Source organism: Haliotis rufescens, unplaced genomic scaffold (genome assembly GCF_023055435.1).
Source record: "Haliotis rufescens isolate VD_foot unplaced genomic scaffold, xgHalRufe1.0.p SCAF_7, whole genome shotgun sequence".
In the NCBI taxonomy this organism is placed as follows: Eukaryota; Metazoa; Mollusca; class Gastropoda; order Lepetellida; family Haliotidae; genus Haliotis; species Haliotis rufescens.
The window spans coordinates 54,258,101-54,281,556 of NW_025964361.1; the positions used below are offsets into that span (position 1 = coordinate 54,258,101).

At 39.6% G+C, this 23,456-nt stretch overlaps 2 protein-coding genes across 12 annotated transcripts in view; one reads left to right on the top strand and one right to left on the bottom strand.

The window, feature by feature from the left end:
* Positions 1–23,456, bottom strand: part of LOC124133696 — a 95,397-nt gene that overhangs the window by 14,626 nt on the left and 57,315 nt on the right. Inside the window, exon 1 of one of the 3 annotated variants that reach the window (XM_046498177.2) lies at positions 13,323–13,482. The exons of 1 other annotated variant lie outside the window; for it this stretch is intronic. The gene's annotated coding sequence lies outside the window, so the exon portion shown is untranslated. Of the gene's footprint in view, positions 1–13,210; positions 13,279–13,322; positions 13,483–23,456 lie in introns of those variants that run through there. One more of the 3 variants, XM_046498179.2, reaches the window with a different exon arrangement.
* Positions 1–23,456, top strand: part of LOC124133694 (calcium uptake protein 3, mitochondrial-like) — a 130,044-nt gene that overhangs the window by 10,912 nt on the left and 95,676 nt on the right. For all 9 annotated transcript variants that reach the window (XM_046498175.2, XM_046498166.2, XM_046498167.2 and 6 more), the window contains exons 2-3: positions 975–1,110; positions 21,314–21,424. In XM_046498175.2, coding sequence (XP_046354131.1) covers positions 1,014–1,110; positions 21,314–21,424 — 208 coding nt within the window. In that variant the 5' untranslated portion in view covers positions 975–1,013. The remainder of the gene's footprint in view (positions 1–974; positions 1,111–21,313; positions 21,425–23,456) is intronic.

The following is a 23,456-nucleotide window of genomic DNA, read 5'->3' on the forward strand; positions in this document are numbered from 1 at the left end:
GGATAACAACTTCTTTATACCATTGTAAAGCACCCTCTAAATTATAAAATCACATTCATCTGCTGTATATATGGGGATATATATAAGTAATTGTCTTAAATGGCATTGTAATTCCTATGCAATTAATGGCCAGAATTTCTGTAAGAAGTCAGAGAAATATTGTTGTCTTTTTCAAAGGGTACGTGACCTATAGAGCTTGCATCTTCCCGAGGCAAGAGAGTTAACTGACTATTAATGTCCAGTTTCCACCCTTGCCGACTAGGCTGGTATTATGGAGTTACATTTTGGCTGGACTAACGAGTCTATGCGTAGTCCAATCAAAATCGCGCAATGAAATCAAAATTTGGTTTGTCAACTGTCATGCAGATTTTGGTCGATTGCAGGATTTGCAAAGCATGTGCACTGCAATCTCGTTCGCAACAGATTTTTTTCAAATTTTTCATGTTTTTTATCAAGGTGCTCATATGATTTGATGCACTTTGTGATGTAAGACCCGTTTGATCTCAGTATAGATCTTGATTATCGATCAGATCGTCTTGACTTGGCACCACCATTTTGTTTGAAGCAAATGCAAGTGATACAAGAGGTGGAATCTGATTGGTCCATAGGAGAGGCATAGAAGGGACATAACTCGTAATAGCCACTGATGGCCCTACGATTGAGCCCAGGAATTCCAGCCTTGTTCATCAAGGGTGGAAACAGGACTTTTAAAGTCAGTTAACTCTCTTGCCATGGGAAGATGTAGAGCTTGTAAAACAAATGATTTAAAAGACTGAAGATATCTCTACTGACGTAAAACCATGAACAATGCAATAAACTACTTGCCTGAGAAAATATATGAAATTATGAATCTTAAAATATATGCTAGATATAAACACAAAAAGTAACCTGCAAGACAAAAAGCTTGAGATTTTGTCTTTTTCTTTGCAAGACACAACAATATTATAACTGTTATACTTATATTTTGATTACAGAAAGATGAACCACCGAAAGAGAGGGTCACGCACCGTGAGATGCGTTTTCGTCAGTTTGCCTCTGTGGAATATCAGGGAAACATCTATATGACACCTCAGGACTTTCTGGAGTCGGTTACCGAAGAGTGTCCAAGACGTAAGTTGGAATCTTATACATGGAGTTCGAGTGATATTCCTGCTTTTGCTGAATTTTATCAGCCGGTGGGGTAACCTGGTGGTTAAAGTTTCAGCTCATCACGCCGAAGACCCGGGTTCGATTCCTCACATGGGTACAATGTGTGAAGCCCTTTTCTGGTGCCCCCCGCCGTGATATTGCTGGAATATTGCTAAAAGCAGTGTTAAGCCATACTCACTCACTCACTTGCTGAATTTTATCATGGTTGTCTGCTAGTAGTTGTGTATGGACCAGGCAAACCAATGATCTGTTCCTTGTTTTAGTGAGTTATGAAAAGGATTAGCCATTAGTCCAAAGCCAGAGTCAAGTAAAATTCTTTTAGGTTTAGTAAGCTCAGCTATGATAGTCCACATAACACTAAATTCTACTGAAAATGTTGTTTGGAGCCAAGTTTCGGGCTTGTAGTCTTAACACATTTTGGCATCGATTGATGAGGTATAAGGGACCTATACTGACCTTTGCTTTTATGGAAAACATACTCGGACTGCCATTGATAATTATAGTGAGTGAGTTGGGTTTAACGCCGCTTTTAACAGTATTCCAGTTATATCATGGTGTGTCAGCTTGATGTGGGAGGAAAGCCCGAAGTGATGCAGGCCTCAGACGTTTACCACTTCGCTGAAACCCACCGGGTATGGTGCTGACAAACCTAGAAACATAATTGGGGCAAACCAGGATTCGAACCCACAATCATTGGTTTCTGGCGTGCCCAAGGGACGCAACTCTGCACAACTGGGCCACCCGTGCACCCCTTGATAATTATAAGGATGTTCCTGACACTGGCAACTATGAACATATGCTGAACAATAAAAGTTAGGGATCATAAATAGTTTTGGGGGATATTTTACTAGTGAAGACTGAGCACGCAATTAAAAAAAACATCCCCAAAAATATTCATGCTCCTGACTGTTTTTGTTTAAGTATATAAGTGTTACTGATAGATTGAAAATATTGGCTAAGATCAGGATAACTTTCATAAAAGGATTTCAGTATTAGTTTTGTCTTTGTATAAAGGCTGAGGCTGTTGTTTTGCAATACTCCGCAACACAAACACATCGACTTATAAACACTGTAACCGGCCTGCGTATAAGACTTTGTGTTTTTTGACCTGTTATACTTAATGTAATCCCCTTTTATTTGTTGAACATGTATAATTTGAAAACAATCAGTCACATGTGTCATGATCAGTTCCTTGGTTGGAGACTGCCTCCCTGGTCTAGCGGTAGAGCGTCCGCCCAGAGAGCGGAGGGTCTGGAGTTCGATCCCCGACCGCGTCATACCAAAAGACGTTAAAAGATGGTACCTGATGTTACCCTGTCTGGCGCTCGGCATTAAGGGGCTAAAACAAGGACTGGTCGGCTCAGAGTCGGTATACTGTGTCTGAGTGGGGTATTCATGTTAAACTGTGGCATGGTATCTCAGTGAGCTAGCACTATAAATCTAGTCTAGTACAAGCAGCCAAACACACACACACGTGCATGCATGTCGCTATATAAATGCGTTAAACCCCATTTCACCTCACCTCGGTTGGAAACGGAAACTAATCGATAGTCTGTGAAATCGATTTGTCGGAACACCACTGCAATGGACCCTTGTAATATTTCTGAATTTCTGAATCACGAATTCAGCCTCAAGCTAGTGATAGACGCCATGAGTTATACCCAACTAGTCCTCAGTTCATTTCAGTCTACAGGCTTACGTAACATAACTACAACCAAAGATGTACTTGTTGCTGACACTCGCCACTAAGGGGCTAAAGCAAGGACTGGTCGACTCCGAGTCTGTATACTGTGTATGAGTGGGGTATCCATGTTAAACTGTAGCATGGTATCTCAATGAGCTAGCACTATAAAACACTCATTTGTCTGGCCTAGAAGAAACATCCCCTGCCACACGCGTACACGTTGCCATAAAATGCAATAATCTTGAACGTGACTTTATAACCCATTTCACCTCACAACACAACTACGTTTTGGGGGAAGGGAAAACAGATATTCCTTCACATTTTCATTGTCTTTTGATTAGTATACTGACGGCTCTAAGTCTGCTAACAGAACTCCAGATAATGTTTTGAGGTTTCTATTTTAATTGGGTCATATTTTATTTGTGAATTGCACATTCATGATCATGTTCCATGTGTTTGTTGGTCCTCCTCGTGCCAAAGTACATTTATCCCCAGTGTCACATCATGGTCATTCCGAGCTCCAGATAACTTTTTGAGCAATTGAGTTTTTACTCCAGGGTTTCTATTTTAATTGGGTTTTTACATTTGTCATTGGGTAAACAATATTTTTTCACACATCTATTCATCACTCTATTGGGTTTTTCCAAAAATGAGTAAGCCTTTTGAGATTTAAAAAAAATGAAATAATGTTTTAGATGTATATAATAGTTTTAAATATAGGCTTGACACGGAAAGTAAATTAGCTCGTAATTGTGTTTCCGAAATTAGCTCTGTTGTATGCATGCTTAAAAAACTTCATTGGGTATAAACGGTGTGATGTTTTTAAACAATTGAGTTTTTCATTTAATGCATGCGTTTTTCAATGCAAGTTAATTGAAAGCAATTGGGTTTTGAATAGTTTTGGCGGGCATTTTACGCAAATAGGCAGCTTATCTGTAGCTCAGTGTTAACAGGATATAATTCCTCAGGGTTAGAAATTAATTTTTATTTTCACTAGTCCGCGAACACAAACAGCAGAGTTTCAGTCTACGTAATGGTAAAAGTGCCAGTCAATAAGGAAATATTACTTGTCCTGCCTGAATTTTACCACAGACCTAAATAATTAGGTCTGTGATTTTACTAGCTTGAACTAGCAAACTTGTGTTGATTTCAAACCCTGCTCATAATCGATCACACCTGAAGAGGTTATTTGTCAGTTTAAATGACCAAAAAAAGCTATGAAATCATTCAAGAATATGAAATGGATTGTAAATCGTATTGGATTTTCAAAGCTTTTCCAAAGCCTGCAATGACTGCTGTGTCCACAGTTCAATTTGTCTTATCATTAACATCTCACTTTGTTGTCACCTCAACCTATCAATCACCTATCTAAAACAATAGACTTTTGTCAGAAGCTGTCTACTCGTTGGTGAATACATCATAGAGGTGACATGTACATGATAATATAACACACCGAATGCCTCTATCAATGGGCCACGCTGATCATGAACGTATCATATGTATGTGACGCCCTGCCCCGATAATTCCTCAGATCATTTTCATTTCTTGATCTGTTATCATGCATTTCACTCAGGACTGTAGTTGTTAGTATCAAGTTGATAAAGGATTATATCATCACAACTACATGCAGGATAAAGAATATTTTCTCTGCAATCCTGTTTTAACATATATGCAAACTATCCCAAATATTTACCTACTGTTTTTGTGATGTTCACACACAAAAATAGCTCAATTAGAAAAAAAAGTTCTTTGTAAAAAACTTAATTTTTTTGTTTCTCTGCAATCCCGTTTTAACATATATGCAAACTATCCCAAATATTTATTTAATGTTTTTGTGATGTTCACACAAAAAATAGCTCAATTAGAAAAAAAGGTTCTTTGTAAAAAACTTAATTTTTTGTTTGTTTAAATTGGAAAATAATTTAGTGTTCATACATGAACAATGAATTCTATGATAAATGTATTTTTTGTTAGATATTATCAGCAAGTAATTGATATCAGCATATGAAGTGTTCATTGATCTTCTATGATGTATAGAAGAGTAGATTCTAGATCCTGCGTCCTCTTCCTTAGTTCAATGTCCTGATAGTGAAATAGATTGACTTGTATTTAATTTTCTTATCTTAACCAGTTTAAGCTGATTGAGGAAATACGGCACTTCATAACCTCGTTATCAGCTTTCAGATAAAACTCATTTTTCATACCTTCTCTACTACACAGGAAAAGATCATGGTCTAATTTTAAATCAACAGATGTTTGCAAAAAATACTCACAACAAAATTCACTTTGGTTAAGAAAACAAACACATTCATTAGCTGCTAGGACGACAATCCATGGTTCAGCTTTCTTTGTAATGGTCCGATTGATGGAGTCAGCCTCATTCCCCAGGCTTGGTTAGACATTCAAGTGCAGATTTCATGGTTGTGTTGTTCAGACTGAACTTGAAGATTTCTAAAGGACAAGGGCATTTGGGCACTGTTCCAAAAAGGCCTTAGACAAGCTCTGAATTTCAAAGTGGTAAAGCTAGAGACTGGAGGCTTGAGGCTTGTTTGCTGCCAGAGCAGGGTAAGGATCAGAGGACTGAGATGTCTGGAAAAGTGGAACAGCAGTAAAAATAGCAGCCTTAGATGCAGGATAATTAATGCTTGCATGATCACATACGAAGATTAGTTATTTTGAGATGGTGACACAAATGTAAATGATGTTAAGATCTTTTGATTTTAACTGATATCTGTCTATTTTGGTACCAACATTTGATAACTTTGATGCATCATTCTGGATTAAGTGGTTCAAGGCTTGTTTAACCTCACATCCAAGAAGGAGGGGTTACAATTGATATTTGTGGGTGCAGAGTATTTTTTCAGCAGATACTATCAAGACTTAAAAGCTTAGGAAAAGATGGAATTGTTGACAACTGCCCGTGAACATGTCCAGCAGCGTCTGTGATGATAACACTTTTGGACTTTAAAAGAAGCTTGACATTTTTCCAGATGGGTGAGAAAATGTGAGGTTTGACAGAATGTCAGGCCACACTGGGAGGGTGATGAGCATGGATGCGTCCTGACATCATGATGAGCTCTACCAGGATAGAGGAGGTCTTACCCTGGGTTGGTCTAGCTACAGTGATGGTCTTCTATCATGGAGGTCGCTTGTCTGAATCCAACCAAAGGTCACAGCCACAGCAGGAACCCATTTGCCTCTTTCTCGCTTGCCAGCCACCATGGATGTAGATTTGGTGTGCTATCATAAAGGTAGCAAGCAAATGGTGTCGCTGCGTACACTGTAGCGGTTTGGTAGAGGGTTGAGTGTGCACTTGGCAGCAAGGTGAGGCCAAGCTATGGATGCTTGTTTTCTTTGTCTGGCCTTTCCAGCACCTCCAACCCAAGGTCAACTTGCGTAATGGTTACTGTTCATCAACCCACAGCTGGCGATTGACGACGCAGGTGCCAGGTGCTTGCTTTCTGCACCGCCAGCAGAACTTACGTACACGTGTGGCAGAGACCAAACAGTTCTTAGCAAGGAGAAACCAATAGTCTTCAAAGAAGCCACTTTGAATTCTGCAGCTGAATTTTACGTTACTCCCTTATGCCATTGTGGAAGCCCATATTGTGTTAACTTGAGACTGTTTGTATTTTTACATACCAGGGTCTTGACAAATTGCTGGCATTACCAAGGTGGTCACAGCATGAATGACCTTATGAGCTATCCAAACTCTTAGTCTCAGTGAGTGTTTTCTAAACAGTTTGAACTCTTGTGTTGGTATGCTTGAAAATGATACGTGAATGTTTATGTAAATATTGTGGCTCAACTAAGCCAGGAATGCAAGTTAATTTCATAATCTCAGTAATCTTGTTTGTACAGTTTGAACAGTATGATCCAATAGCTTGATCAGTAAGTGGATTATGACACTAGATTAAGCAAATGCCTTGCAGGTGGATTGTCCTGCTCGGTGAGCCTTCTAGTATGGTTCAACAGTGTAACATATAACAAGCTCTTTGATCTGTGGACCGAGTCCGTGGTCTAGTGGACAGAGCATCTGCCCAGAGAGGGGAAGGTCGTGATAAATCCCTGTTTGCGTCCCACCGAAAGATGTTAAAGGATGCTACTTGTTGTTACCCTGTCTTGCGTTTTGTATTAGGGAGATAAGACCAGAACTGATCGGCTCGGCGTCAGTAAACTGAGTTATCACTGTTAAACTGTGGCATGGTATCTCAGTAGGCTGGCACTGTAATACGGCATTGTTCCGGACTAGTACAAGCACACACACACACATGCGCGTGCACGTGCATGCATGTCGCTGTGTAAGGGCAATGATCTTGAATGTGACGTTAAACCTCATTTCACCTCACCCAATTCGTCATGATATGGCTGAAATATTGCCAATGTGACGTTAAACTTTAACTCACTCACTCACTCACTCACCTCACCCAGCCTCACCTTTGATCTGTGGTTGAAATGACCTACAAGATTAGGAGGCTGATATAGACTTATGGTGTCAGTGCCAACAAGACTACAGAGATGCAAGTCAATGCAGTGTTCCAAATTAAGGGAGGTGCTGGGGTATTTGAATCTAGAAAGACTCCCTAAATCTCTAACATTCAATATTTGGGTTTAACAAACACCCCTGAGTTTCATGTGATTCTATCATTGGCACATGTTAAAGGCATGTCTTGAAAAATGCACTAACTTCAGGAACTATTGTTTAAGAGGGAGTAGGCTTTAGTGACATTTTTAGTTGAAGCCATTTGAGGTCAAAACCTCAAGAACTGTTCAGAAATTGTATGTCTGTGAATCAAACTCAGGCCTTTGTCATGATGTACAAACACCAAGTATTGGGTACGCAGCTTCCCTTGAAGAGGCTAGCTCTACTATAAAATGTGTGGACTAAACCTGACACTGTTAAACATTCAGTGCCTGCCTTCCCTTGAAGAGGCTAGCTCTACTATAAAATGTGTGGACTAAACCTGACACTGTTAAACATTCAGTGCCTGCCTTCCCTTGAAGAGGCTAGCTCTACTATAAAATGTGTGGACTAAACCTGAGTGAGTGAGTGAGTTGGGTTTAACGCCGCTTTTAACATTATTCCAGTTATATCACGGCGTGTCAGCTTATTGTGGGAGGAAAGCCCGAAGTGATGCAGGTCTCAGACGTTTAACACTTCGGTGAAACCCAAGAGCACGGGTATGGTGCTGACAAACCTAGAAACATAATTGGGGCGAACCGGGATTCGAACCCACAATCATAGGTTTCTGGCGTGCCCAAGGGACGCAACTCTGCACAGCGAATCATGGCACCTTAGACGACTGGGACACCCGTGCCCCCGACTAAACCTGACACTGTTAAACATTCAGTGACTGCCTTCCCTTGAAGAGGCTAGCTCTACTGTAAAATGTGTGGACTAAACCTTGCCCTGTTAACCGTATGGTACAATAAGAATGGCAGACCAGTAAACAGGTGATGATTTCTTCTTGCAATGAGAACTGTCACTGATAGGAAATAATCATATTGTGTTAATGGCATCTAATAATATAAGCAGCCCTCATAACCCTTCTGCTACCTGTGAAAGTTGGTCGTAGGCAGATCATTACTACTAATCTGTGAGCTAAACGCCCCATCATTGTGCAGTGATTAGACCCTGAGAAATAAGCTGTGTCAATATTGTCCAAGGCTTTCTCCCCGGCCTGAGAAGGGTTTGTTAAGCAGGTTCCAGTATTTGGGCTGATCACAGTCGACTGTACTGCTGCATGCTTGTTTTAGTGTCAGCCCATCACACACGTGTGAGAATAAACTTCTAATACCTTTGAACATTGGGACCGACTTTTCTCAATGAACATGCTGTAATGACCGCAGAAACCTTGAGGCAGTTTGCAACCGAGAACACTGGCTGATTAGCCATGGGAACTGTGGTAGCCTGTTGCAGACCTTCGGTAAAATCTATGTCATTAATGAAGACAGTACCTTATTTGGGTCATCAGGGAATCTTTACAAGGAAGGTGAAATTGAACCAGACAGTAAACGAGGTATATGTCATAACTCTGCCAAAGAGTAAGAAAGTGTGAAGGTTAAAATGGAAGAAAAATAAGTAAAGGTTTTTAGCAATATCATGACAGGAGACTCTAACCCTTGGCTTCACTCATTGTTCCCATGCTAGGATTGGAACCTATGGTGCCATTTGGGTGCCTTACGCTCCCAAACATTAGAAGACAAGTGTCTGGAATAAAATCATTTTGGATTTTGTTTCAATTAGACGCAGGGCTCTCTTAAAGCATCTTCCAGAGGCAAGAGAATCAACTGACTGTAAAAGTTGAGTTTCCACCCATTCCTTTACTTTCCGGGTCAAGCCTATATATTTAGAACAGTTATATACATTATTATATATATTATTTCATTTTTTTTTTAAATCCTAAAATGTTCACTAATTTTGGGAAAAACCTAATAGAGTGATGAATAGATGAGTGAAAGAATATTGGTTACCCAATGAAAAATGTAATAATCCAATTAAAATAGAAACCCTGGAGTAAAAACTCAATTGCTCAAAAAGTTATCTGGAAATCTGAATGACCATGATGTGACGCTGGGGATAAATGTACTTTGGCACGAGGAGGACCAACAAACACATGGAACATGATCATGAATTTGCAATTCACAAATAAAACTGAGGATTCCGAAATTGAAACGGTATTTTGAATCTCAATGGAAAGGAAGGGCTAAACTTTCAAATAACAACTTCCTTTTACAGTGAAACATGGCTTTAAGTAACTAAAAAGAATCCAACTTGTTACATCTCGAAACTAGAGAATATGTTTGCGATCTTGGATTGAAATGAGAATCGAAAACTTAATCAAATCAAGGAATTTTGAACACTGATAGTCATGGTTTAATCATAAAATGTTGATTACCGTTATTTTCAGGAATAACTTACTTCTGTGGTAACACAACTATCTGTTTTGATTGACATTAAAGTAAAATGGCATAAGATTTTAACATTTTGTTCATTTTAATGATTGAGGGGGTCTATTTAGATTCTAAGCAAGAAACCTATCAAGTTTTCAGTATTGAAACCATCTTCATCTCAGATACAGATGGTTGAGTAACAAGACTGTGTATATAATGTATATGTGTCACTCTCCAGGCCCCGCAAACAGGGTGGCCGCAATCCGTGATACAATCATTATGTCAGATCAAGGTGTTAATAGAGGCTATTGATTTATGTGCTGTCACTGTGACTTAACTCATAATCTCCTCCTATTCATCACCTGTGGTGCCCCAGTGATCTTCTAGCCACACAACCTGTGTAGGGCCGCAGTGATCTTCTAGTCACAACAACCTGTGTACGGCCCCAGTGATCTTCTAGCCACAACAACCTGTGTAGGGCCCCAGTGATATTCTAGCCACACAACCTTTGTAGGGCCGCAGTGATCTTCTAGTCACAACAACCTGTGAGAACTGCTTTGGAATTATAGCCCTCAAATGCTACTAGTCCATGAGGACTACCATCATTGGATTTTTACTTGTCTTCAGCACAATTTTGTTGTCTCAGGCTAAAGGACTAACATAAATTTCCAAGGCTGCACAGACATCCCTAACAAGTTCGTCAAAGAAGGGTGTTTCCAGATTAAGAAGGTTTCAAGGTTCCACGATCATGAACTGTCTGTGTCTGAGAGGTATCAGTGGTCAGCAACAAGCACTGGAAATCCATACAGAGGAGCCATATCGTATACTTCGTGTTACCGACCTTGACCTCATTACACTTGGTTGGTTTGTTGTTTAACGTTGCATTCAGCAATATTCCAGCTATATGACGACGGTCTGTAAATAATCGAGTCTGAACCAGACAATCCAGTGATTAATATCATGATCATCCATCCACGCATTTGGGATCGATGACATGCATCAACCAAGTCTGACCACCTGATCCCGTTAGTTGCCTCTTACGACAAGCATAGTCGCCTTTTACAGCAAGCATGGGTTGCTGAAGACCTATTCTACCCGGTATCTTCACTTTGGTGGTGGTTGTTGTTGTTGTTTGTTTGTTTAACGCCCCACTCAGCAATATTCCAGCTATATGACAACAGTCTGTAAATAATCGAGTCTGGACCCGACAATCTAGTGATTGACACCATGAGCATCGATCCACGCAATTGGGATACGATGACATGCATCAACGAGCCTGACCACCTGATCCTGTTGGTCACCTCTTGTGACAAGTACTTTGGTAGTTTCTTGAAACCAGGATCAATACCAACTTGGACAAAGTTATTGATATGCAATATGAAACACCCATATTTCACACAGAGCCATGCAGTAGAGCTGAGGTTGGTTTGTGCAAACGTGCCATTAATAGGTTTGTTATAGAAGGTCTAGCCTTGTCATGAAAATAGAGGTTTGAAGATGCCTATTACCCTGAAATCGTTTCAGTGTTATTGCAGGCAATGCTAACAAAGTTGGAGCAACATTTGTAGTCCATTTCCTGTACTTGGGGTCCTGCTGTCAAATTGGCCTACTGATGTCTTGGGTGTAGACTAAGCGTGGCATGGGAGGAGACTCGGCCAAATACCTACCCTCAACCATATGCTTCTCAGACTAATCAGCCAGAGACGTACATTCTAATGAAGACAGCCCTCCTGTGCTATTGTTTACATTGGTGATAAAATGCTTGCAAACAAATGACTTTGTAGCACCCTGGAGCTTAGGGCCCCATAGGAAGCCATAGGGCAGACACTTTGGAATATTGTCATGTTGCTATGTAAATGCCATGCATTTGTATCGCAACAGATAATGCAGCTTACAGAGCGGTTCCAGCTTATTTCTAAGGTCCTGCAGAGATCCACCTAGCGGGTGATCAAACATCTAGACATCTGAATCCACAGCAACATTGGGATTGCTGGAGGCTGACTGTAACCAGTGTTTTATAAGACACACATGAATTTCACCTGCTTTGTATTCCAGTGCCCCGTTCCTCAAAGTGATCTCAGACTTGGAATATAGTAGCCCTATACTTGAGCATAGGCTTGAAAGGGGGTTGGGCTCCATTCCAGTGACACCCCAAGAAAGTTTGTTTCAAGTCTTTAAAAACATGCTTTAATTCTCAGAAACTCAAATTTCTATCAATCAATGATTGCCCTAATTACACAATGTCTAACTTTCACACAATTCAGACATTAGGTGACACACCTAGACCTAGACTTGAAATGGTTCTTCTTTAAGATTAACTGTCTGGACATGGTCCCTGCATTGTGAGTGGGGTACCCCAGTGAAAAAGTATTCAGTTGTCAGTAAAGAAATTCTGTTTTCCTCCCTTATGTGTGAACATTATGTGGAGCCCACTTCTGATGTCCCTTGCAGTGATATTACTGGAAAATTGTAAGAGTTGAGTAAAACTGTACTCAAGCACGGGCTGAACGGATACCCCTACACAGGATCTCACGTTTCTAGTTGAATAAAAAGTCAGCCGCCCCATGAACTGGGGGAATGAATGTGCTCTGTGATCATGTTCATGTATGTTTAAGCCCCTGTTATTCTGTGCTCATCTCATAATTTAACAAAACAGCAATAATATCAAGTGATAAAGAGTAAAAATGGCTTTAGCACTCTCTATACAAATTTATGCATTATTCCCCTAAGTCCTGTGTTTTTTTATCACAAGAAGAGAGTCCGATGGGATTTATCCAGTCACTACATTGTTTACTGGACTGGCCTCATGCTGTGCATGTCTAAGCTAATGGGAAATTCAGAATTTTCATGTTGCATTATTTTTCCATTTAGGATGATATCGGACTCATTCTGAAGTAAATAGTGCATTGATGGTTAGCAGATTGCCACTTGTTAACGCCTTTGTCCATTTCTTAGACATGATACAAGTGTTTTCTTTCAATTGTTGGCTTGGCTATTAGAGACAATTTACTAGGGTGTGAAGCATGGAGGCATGGGTGGACAAGGTATTCGGTGTTTGAAATAGGAGATCTATGTGTCGGGGGTCTAGCCTTGGACATCATGGGGTCACCAAGAACCCTCACGAGAACGCAAAAAACAAGCATGTCGACAGTTTCATGTTTCCGTAAATTTGGTTTGAAAATTTAATGCCAGGGTCACCTCGAACTTATACAGAAGCAGTGGTAACTTATGAAAATAAGTTTATTAATTGACCAGATATTCAGGCCCACACCCATAAGACACAGCAGGGGAATATAAGATTTTGGGTTGGCCGTTGGCCAGGAGACATGTGTGTCAATCCTACTGTACATACAGGGTTCAGACAAGATAGTGGGAATTACTCAGCTGTGACAGACAAGGTAATAGTCTGATTATCAAACAAGCCATGGGATATTATGATCTCGTGACCAATTTTGTGCCTGTGAACCGAAGTAGAACACTTACCGAACTTGAGAAACTGGAGCTATTTGTTCATAGAAGGTGGAGAAATTCACTTAAGTTTTGTCCTGGAAAGACGTCGGCTATAAATAGCCCTTATGCAGATTGAACTACTTACGTGTTGTGTGATCGATACGGTCGTACCTCTCCAGAGAGGTGTCACCCCAGTAGGTATATCCCTGTTCACTACACAATAAGAGGGGGTTGAGTGGAACCCAGACCTACATACTGCTTAACTTGCGTCGGGACACGGGCCTACTATTCAAAAGGCGAAGGAGATTCCGGACAGTGAGCAAATATCTTTGTTGGTCGACAGGCCTGGACTTGTTCACGAGATACCTTTATCAATGAGCTCCACCCACGAACTCAAAGTGTACACAGGCAGAAAATTAAACATGGTATTTGTTGTTGTTGTTGTTTTGGTCAATCAGTTAGTAGTAGTGAAGTGTCGGTGGTGAAAAAGGTGGAAACTGACTCATTCTGGAATCTCCCTCCCACTTCTCCATTCCATAGCCCACTCACATTAAACAGTCCGCGAAGTCACACTGGGAAATGTGTCAAATTTTTAAGATGGTGTCGTCTATTACCTATATGATAAAGTGCACACCTGAAGAAATTCAATTCTAGAAAATGTTACTAATTAGGCCAAGGAAACAAATAAACAGATTCCTTCTTCCAAACTTACCCTTCTTTCTTTACCCCGACTGCAGTGTTTGTTTACACCATGGCTAACCTGACCCTAACTCGGAACACATTTCGGTGTGATATGAGCAGCCAGATACAACTTATTAAAATACGAGATGCGGGAGCCTGCCTCAAGTTTACCCGTAATTATTTGTCATGTTCATGAATTCTTGAAGAAATCAGAAAATTAATAAGGCAAAGTAGTTTTGAACTATACTCTGTTATTTGACTGGAATACCTTTTAGTGATTGTAAACTATACACATATTTGACTGGAATACCTTTTAGTGATTGTAAACTATACATATATTTGACTGGAATACCTTTTAGTGATTGTAAACTATACACATATTTGACTGGAATATCTTTTAGTGATTGTAAACTATACTCTGTTATTTGACTGGAATACCTTTGAGTGATTAAAAACTATACACATATTTGACTGGAATACCTTTTAGTGATTGTAAACTATACATATATTTGAGTGGAATACCTTTTAGTGATTGTAAACTATATATATATTTGACTGGAATACTTTTTAGTGATTGTAAACTATACTCTGTTATTTGACTGGAATACCTTTTAGTGATTGTAAACTATACACATATTTGACTGGAATACCTTTTAGTGATTGTAAACTATACATATATTTGACTGGAATACCTTTTAGTGATTGTAAACTATACACATATTTGACTGGAATATCTTTTAGTGATTGTAAACTATACTCTGTTATTTGACTGGAATACCTTTGAGTGATTAAAAACTATACACATATTTGACTGGAATACCTTTTAGTGATTGTAAACTATACATATATTTGAGTGGAATACCTTTTAGTGATTGTAAACTATATATATATTTGACTGGAATACTTTTTAGTGATTGTAAACTATACTCTGTTATTTGACTGGAATACCTTTTAGTGATTGTAAACTATACATATATTTGACTGGAATATTGCTAAAATTCAACTACACTCACTCTCACTGATTTAATGTATGAAATCACTGATCCTATGTCTTGTTCATACAGGTATGAACCAGATATCTGTGAAGTATGCACTCTTAATGTCCATTATTAGTGGTACTGTGAATAATTTGTCATTGTTGTGTGTCATGTCAGTAGTGATTATCATATGAAAACAGTTTTCCAAGTGTAGGAGAGATTGGTTATATACAGAGCCTGCCGTTCCCTGAGGGGGGATGGGTTATAGAGTTATCCCATTGCTGCCCTGCCTGGAATCATTACTCTGTTACCTTGGATTAGTGTTAGGTACAGTGAGTGGGAGGGAGGCTGTGTGTATCAGTAGACAGTAAATACCCCCTGCATCCAGCTTGTTTGTCTACTGTCATTGGATGACTGTTTTCAAACTTCAATTCCTGGGTATTTTCACATGAGCGAGGTACCATACAATGATTTACATTGTGTTTCTAGTAGAGAATCCAAAATAGAAACCTCATTTGCCGTTCTTCAGAGAGAACATTAATTACTTTTCACCAGGTACATTAAATCTGTTAGACAGATGACTGTGAGTCTAAATATTTCTCCATCAGGGAATTCTAGTCCCAGGAGTCAATTGATGGTGGCGTCACTGGGTAACCAGGAAATGCTGAAGGGGCACACAGGCCTGCCTGTTATAAAAGCAGCTTAGCCATGAAGTAGATTGGTATAAATCATCATGCATGCATTCAGCCAACAGGGGGTTATTTGAGAAAATATGGTTGGTTGGTTTGTTGTGTAATGCTGCACTCAGCTATATTCCACCTATATGACGGCGGTCTGTAAATAATTGAATCTGGACCAGACAATCCAGTGATTGACATCATGAGCGTCGATCCACGCATTTGGGATCAATCACATGCATCAACCAAGTCAGTGAGCCTGACCACCCAATCCCGTTAGTCGCCTCTTGCGACAAGCATAGTGACCTTTAACGGCAAGCATGAAAAAATACAGAACACAAGATGATATCATATGTGTGTGCCCTCTGTTGAAGTGGCCATGTTTGGGCCATCTATTGAAGGAGCCGTGTTTGGGTCAACTATAGAAGGAGCCATGTTTGGGTTATCTATTGAAGGGGCCATGTTTGGGCCATCTGTTGAAGGGGCCATGTTTGGGCCATCTATTGAAGGGGCCATTTTTGGGTCATCTATTGAAGGGGCCATGTTTGGTCATCTGTTGAAGGGGCCATGTTTGGGTCATCTGTTGAAGGGGCCATGTTTGGGTCATCTGTTGAAGGGGCCATGTTTGGGCCATCTGTTGAAGGGGCCATGTTTGGGCCATTTATTGAAGGGACCTTGTTTGGGTCATCTATTGAAGGGGCCATGTTTGGGTCATCTGTTGAAGGGGCCATGTTTGGGCCATCTGTTGAAGGGGCAACTGTGTTGGATGTTAGTGTGTATGCTGTCTGTTTATGAAGAGTGGGTGAGTTGGACTTAACACTACTTTGTACAGTATTTCAAATATATCATGGCATGTCCCCTTGGTTTGAGAAGAAAGCCCTACCTTATGCTGTAAGCCTGAGTCTGAGACCAATTCTTAGTGTCTCCTGCTGTGATATGATTGGAACATTGCTAAAAGTGGCATAGAACCAAACTCACTCACTCATTTGGCAACCCATGCAATAATATAAATAATTGCACTTACCTAGGGTGGGTATTATGTAACGATACTTGCACACATAGTTTGTTGAGCATGCTTAGCCAGTTTGTCATAAGGGATACGGTGGTCAGACTCGCTGACTTAGCTGATGCATGTCATCATATATCAAATGTGAAGATCAATGCTCCTGATGTCAATCACTGGATTGTCTTTTCCAGGCTCAATTATTTACAGACCGCCGTCATATAGCTGGAATATTGCTGCTTGACTGATGACATGCTTTATGGACCAGTACTGCTGTATGACGTTTTGTGTCATGTGTAACCTTGAAGACCACTCAGGCAGGCAGATCTTGCTGTGCTGACTGAACTGTTTACATAGGCGTTTGTACAACTGCCTTCTCATGCAACCATCAGGGCCTTTAACTGACCTTCGAATTGAGATTAGCCACAAAAAAGTAATTTCTTTGCAAGGTTGTCTCAAACCCATTGAGGGGGCGGTCAGGTAGCCTAGTGGTAAAAGCGTTCGCTCGGATTTGATTCCCGACATGGGTACAATGTGTGAAGCCCATTTCTGGTGTCCCCCGCCGTGATATTGCTGGAATATTGCTAAAAGCGGCGTAAAACCAAACTCACTCACTCACTCAAACCCATTGAGAGATGACAAACAAATGGACCGACCGAATAAGACTTGTGAATTTAGCTTTGTTGTGAAAAACAGGGCTGGGTTTCACAAAGTGGTCGTATCGCTACGATTGTCGTAACTGTCATTGCTCATACAGTTTATAATTGACTGACAATTGTCAAACACTTTAGTTAACCTTCGTCGTACAGTGACCTTAGAGCTATGATGGTAAGAGCATTACGATTGTCGAAACTGGTACAGGTAACATAGACATATTGTCATAGTCATTTTACTTAACACTGACTTAAGGCACTTTTGTTTTTTACTTGCATAACTTTGTGGACTGGGCCCAGTAATGCTTGACAAACCGACTGGTTTCTGATCTTTTCTAATCCATTATTAGGGTAATCTCGTTAGGATCTGTAATCCATTAATATTGATTTTGGGTTGAATTAGGATTAGGATTGATTCTTTCTTTGATCTCTTCTGAAGGTATATTTCAAATTTTAATTATGATGTTTTAGTTGTTATTTAGCCAAATAATAGCAGGTGTGAGATAGAAATTGCATGTTAGTGGCTCTTGAAAAAATGTATTGGTTTAGAGATTCTAAAGCAGTATTTTAGTTTAGTTCAGCTGAATGTGTTTGTCACTAGAGCTTGTGCATGGGATTGCCTGTACTGCAAGGTAATAGGTTACAATTAGTTAAGCAATGGTTAAACAATGGGACAATCTTACAGTGGCAACATATTCGGGTAACTTTTTCAACTTTTTGAAGAACTAACAACATTATTAGAAATGTCTATGTTGTTTTTTATGTATTTTGATACTTCCTGACCTTAACATGAAAATCTGTACACCGAGAAACACAGTCTGGACCTATGCTATATTATTGAAAATAAATATTATGATCGTTTGAGGTTCAATAAGCTTGATAGCAATGTTAAACCCCATTTCACCTCGCATCACCTTACTTCGTCAGAATGTTTGCACGATATAAGTTTATAACATGTGTGACTGACCCGAAATCCCCAACTTAATACACAGTACATTTTTAATTTGGAGCATTTCATTGCGCTGGTGGTAATGTTGTGATAACTTTTCCTTATAGGAGGCTTAAAAACTTATTTCATTGGCCCAACAGTACAGCTGCTAAAGGTGTTTTTGTTAATACTCCACTCTGTACAAAGTCTGAACCATATCAGACATGTCTAGCCTCAACTCCATCTTGTAATCCCTCCCAAACATGGCCACAGCTAATGGGCCCTCTCTGTCCACTTTGTAGAACATTAATTGTGTGGTCAACCATGGTCAGCTATAGCACAAGCTCACAGGTGATTGGTTTCCGTCTGACCAATTGACCAATCGATGGCCAGTCCTGGCTGATGGGTTGTTGCATGCTCAATTACACTGATGACAGTTAACACCTATATGTATTTACGACTGGTTGCGGATCTATTGTGATAGGGTGACTTATGGCATTGCGGCTTACTCTTTCATTGTTACAAACAAGAGATTTGTAAAACTTTCCATGCACCATTTTCAATATACAGGTGTCAGGATTTAGTCAGGTTTTGATTGAACACCTATTATATTTTTGTTTTATTAATAAAGTCTCCATTATGTATGAAGCATATAATTGCCACTTGATGATATTGTGGCACAAATAACAGTTAGGCATATAGCACCTACTAGAGTTTGCAAAGTTTGCAAGATTCAATTAGGGTACACTCCAGATTTTTTTAATGGATTAATTGCACTTTTTATTTTTTATCTTTTGTGTGAGTACTTAGAAAGTATTCGCCAGTTTAATGAACTGACTCTATAATAGGATATCAAACTGCTCTGAAGGGAAACCTATACGATCAAGGATTTATCACAGATATACTATTTCAAGGACAAGGTGTTAAGGTCTTAGACAAAAACCTATTAAATCGCTCAAGGAAACAGGACAGTTGTTTCATTTTGAGGGCATTAACTCCCAAGTCTGAGTTATTAATCTTCAAGTCTGGAGTTGTGAAAGACAAGAGAGACAATTATTGTTATTTTTTAATATCCCGACAATGAAATGATTTGCAGTTGCTTCAGGTGATGAAAAAGAGGTGTCACATCTAGCAGTGTATCTGTAACACCGGCAGCATAAACGTAAGGTCTTAAACAAAAACCTATCAACTCTCAAATATTCAGTGCAGTTGTTTCATTTGGGGCCATAACTATCAAGTCTGAATTATTAATTTTCAAGTCTGGATTTGTGAAGGCCGTGATAGACCATCATATTTATTTGTAAATATGTTAAATGCTTTAGCGAACGGTGAAAGGTTTTGCAGTTGCTTCCAGTAATGAAACAGATAGGTGTCACATCTAGCCGTGTATCAGTTACACTGTGAGCATAAACAGTGTCTCTGTAAGTGAGAGCGTTGAAAGGGAAAGATGAGAACAGTCTCCAAGTGTTTGGATTTATGTGTTAGAGTCTACTGCAGCACATAGCTGGATGCTGAATATGAAATGCCTGCCCCAGTTACCAGCCTAAAAGATGTAACAGATTTGCCACAGAATTAACATACATTTATCAAAAGGTTTATTTCTGAACGTGTGGAAAAACGACATTCTTATCACAAGAAAACATATAAAAACCCAAGAGGCAAACCAAACAAAGCATCTCGCCTTTCAACAAGACTCTAAAACTCCACGCAGGGCCTTTCACAAACTAGGACCAGTGTGGGGAGATTTATGGGGGGAGATAACTCTATCTGATGAGGAAGAGTGATAAAAATTTAAGAAATGAGATAAGGTGTGACATGTCTCATCATATTAAGGAATAACATTGGTGTATGTCTTTCATGTTGGGAGCAGCACAACATGCTCTGTCCCCATAGCTTGTTTATAGTCAATATGGGGGTTATTGCTACTCAATATTTACTAGTCCAAATTTTGGTCTTGAGAATTTATTATCAAGCAGTTCTGAAGATAAATTATTTGAAGCCATAAATCATGATGACATCGTATGCCGACAATATTCATCAGGTCATCTCAGAAGAGACAAGGAGAAAATGGCATCATATTATTTCAAGTATTTAAACTGGAATAGTTTCTGTTGTAATGAATTGGTTTGGAAACTAGAAGAAATTAAGTCTTGATCCACTTATTACAGTAAGAATTCTTTAGATCTTGATATGAATAAGATATATGTACTAAGACATATACCAGAGCAGTGTTAAAAAATTATGACAATGTTAGAAACATCAGTTTTAGTCCATTAGTCCTTATAATGATAACATATAGCTGTACCCTTAAAAATGGCAAATGTCTACTAGTCCATATGATACCTTAACTATTGGGCAGTTTGGCAAGGACTACAGGATTAGTGCCAATTTCTAACGCTGTATGAATGAAAGTCAAGTGGTCGTTGTCATAACCTTTATGGACCCGTGAAGATTCCGGGGGAGAATAGGTCTTCAGCAACCCATACTTGCCATAAAAGGCGACTATGCTTGTCGTAAAAGGCGACTAACGGGATCGGGTGGTCAGGCTCGCTGACTTGGTTGATACATGCCATCGATCTCGATTGCGTGGGTCGATGCTCATGATGTAAATCACTGGATTGTCTGGTCCAGACTCGATTATTTTACAGACCGCCGTCATATAGCTGGAATATTGCTCAGTGTGGCGTTAAAAAACAAACAAGCAAAAAACATAACCATTATGTTAAGAGTTAAGGCTTTAGGAGGTCTCTAGAATCAATTAGTAGACCTCACAGTTCCCAGGACCTCCCTGAATTTCGATCTCTGTTCAGTATGTACTTTTTGAACAAACTAAAGGATAAGGTTATTCAACTTGGTTGTGTCAAAAAATTGCAAAATAATACCCCTATATTTTATTTTGCTTGTCAGATAATTGAAATATTTCCTGTTGTTTGTTTGTGTGAATTATAATCTGATATATCCTATGTTTCAGCTCGTATCGGCCGTGTCAAATTGATATATCCTATGTTTCAGCTCGTATCGGCCGTGTCAAATTGATATATCCTATGTTTCAGCTCGTATCGGCCGTGTCAAATTGATATATCCTATGTTTCAGCTCGTATCGGCCGTGTCAAATTGATATATCCTATGTTTCAGCTCGTATCGGCCGTGTCAAATTGATATATCCTATGTTTCAGCTCGTATCGGCCGTGTCAAATTGATATATCCTATGTTTCAGCTCGTATCGGCCGTGTCAAATTGGCAGCTCAAGATGTGGAAGGCATGCTGCGTCAGACTCCCTCAAGATCCAGAGGTTCGAACAAACTGTTCCGCAACCTACATGACAAAGGTATGCACAAGATCAGAAATCTCAGACAATGTCTTAACATCTTAAAATGCCCAAACAATGCTAATTCTATGGTTATACGAACCCATTGCAATTGGATGCAGCAGGGTATATAATCATTGAACTATCATGTGGCTGGAAGACAGAAGTATGCTCCAACACAGCACAATGACACCGGACAAGTTTGCACTGGTTTCGACTTGACATAACTGGGGTGTGATTAAGAAGGAATATTATATCATCACTGTAGACTTGATAGATGCAAGACGCGGGCTCCCTGACCCAGGGTCCTATCACCCAGCCACCCAAGGGATATGATTATAGGCCTTGCTCCAGAACACCTTACACTGACAATTATGACTTTACGACTGACTCACTCTAACTCTGTCTCTTCATCCGCGGTAATTCGTAAAATAACTATGTAACAATGAGTTTTCTTTAAGAGGATACATTCAGCGGGAAGGTGTGAGATTTCAGAAGGTCTGAAAGGCTGTAAGAGCCACCAGGTACATTGTCAGCGCTGTGACACACAGGAAGTTACGCTTGGGTGGTTCGCTTCAGGTTCGAGACGCCAAGACCACAGAACCAATGCAATGTTGTTCAGACTTTTAGACAAGGAAGGAGTGTTGTCAAGGAGCAAACTGTTACTAAGCAATTAAATAAATACAAGGAGCCTTTTGAGGCAAAATGTACTTGAGTTATCAAGATGGGTTAAGTGTTTAAATTGAAGATATACACTGATATAGCTTTAAGTGGAACCGATAGTATGGGTACTGTTTCATTGAACAGGTGCACACACTGAATACTAGACAACTGTGTGAAAAGGTTACTTACTTTTGTTTGCCAATGTCCATATTTTGCAATATTTTTTTCGACAAAGCAGTCACTTTGTTAGCATATTAAATGGATTATCCGTCCATTGTGAATGAAATCTTTATGAAAATATGGACATTCATCTTCAAACAAAAGTTTGAAAATATGGAATCATACATGTCCAACATCACTGTCTGGAATCTATTTTTATAATGATCATGCTGAGAACAATGAATCCATTGACCAAGTTTCTAAATCCTGCCTCTGACCCCGACCTCTCACCAGCTGAATCTGTCATCTAACATATTTGGGACATGCTTTCATGTAAGCATCTAGGTTTGTAATTTTCCTTTGACAGGTAGCATTTCAGGATGAAATCTACTACTGTATAATAGTTTAATACCTGGCCACCAAATACACACTGTCACTGACACAAAGCTGTTAATTACAACTCTCAGGATCATGCACGAGACTCAGCTCCGTAACTGGGAAAATGAATTGAATGTGTTACCGTCTGATGAGCCCCTGTGTGCTGTATGCTGTATGAGACCCTCTCTGCCAACTGAGCTGGTCAGGGGTCTTAATCCACCCGAGTTAACACCCGGCTTTTGCTTCAGGGTGGTTTACAACTAGAAGCCCTAATTGGATTTCTACACTTGTTTGTGAAGGTGTTGGCTCAAGTAGAATTTGTATAAGAGCTTAAACCTGATTATTGGCCAAGCTGGATTTTCATTTGAAAATTTCATGATCGCATGAACCTATATATGAATATTTGATAAGGTAGATTAGACTTTTGTTGCTGAATTTGGAAAAAAAATATTTGTCATTCTGCAAATTCTCTTGATGACATCAGTGATTCAGGCACTGTCTGGGCTAACTGTCTACTGACATAAATAATGATTAAGAAACTCTTTTGAAGGGAAAATTCTTTAGAAGGACGGACTTCCTTAGTATCAAGGCAGTGTTTGAAATTTTGATTCTGTGGTGCTTGAGCTCCTAGAATCTAGGGACACAAAAAAGTCTAACATTCAGTGTCAGGGTTTTGACAGAGCCTCTGACTTTCACGCTAAGTTTCGAACACAGCCAAGTCATTATTTTGTGGTCGTTTGGGAGTTATAGTTTATGTTTTTTTAACAAGGTTCAAGTTTCTTACCCCTTAATCTTGAAGTATCCCTAATCTTGAAATTATACATCCTTGCGAGTAACACGATCTCCTGATCGG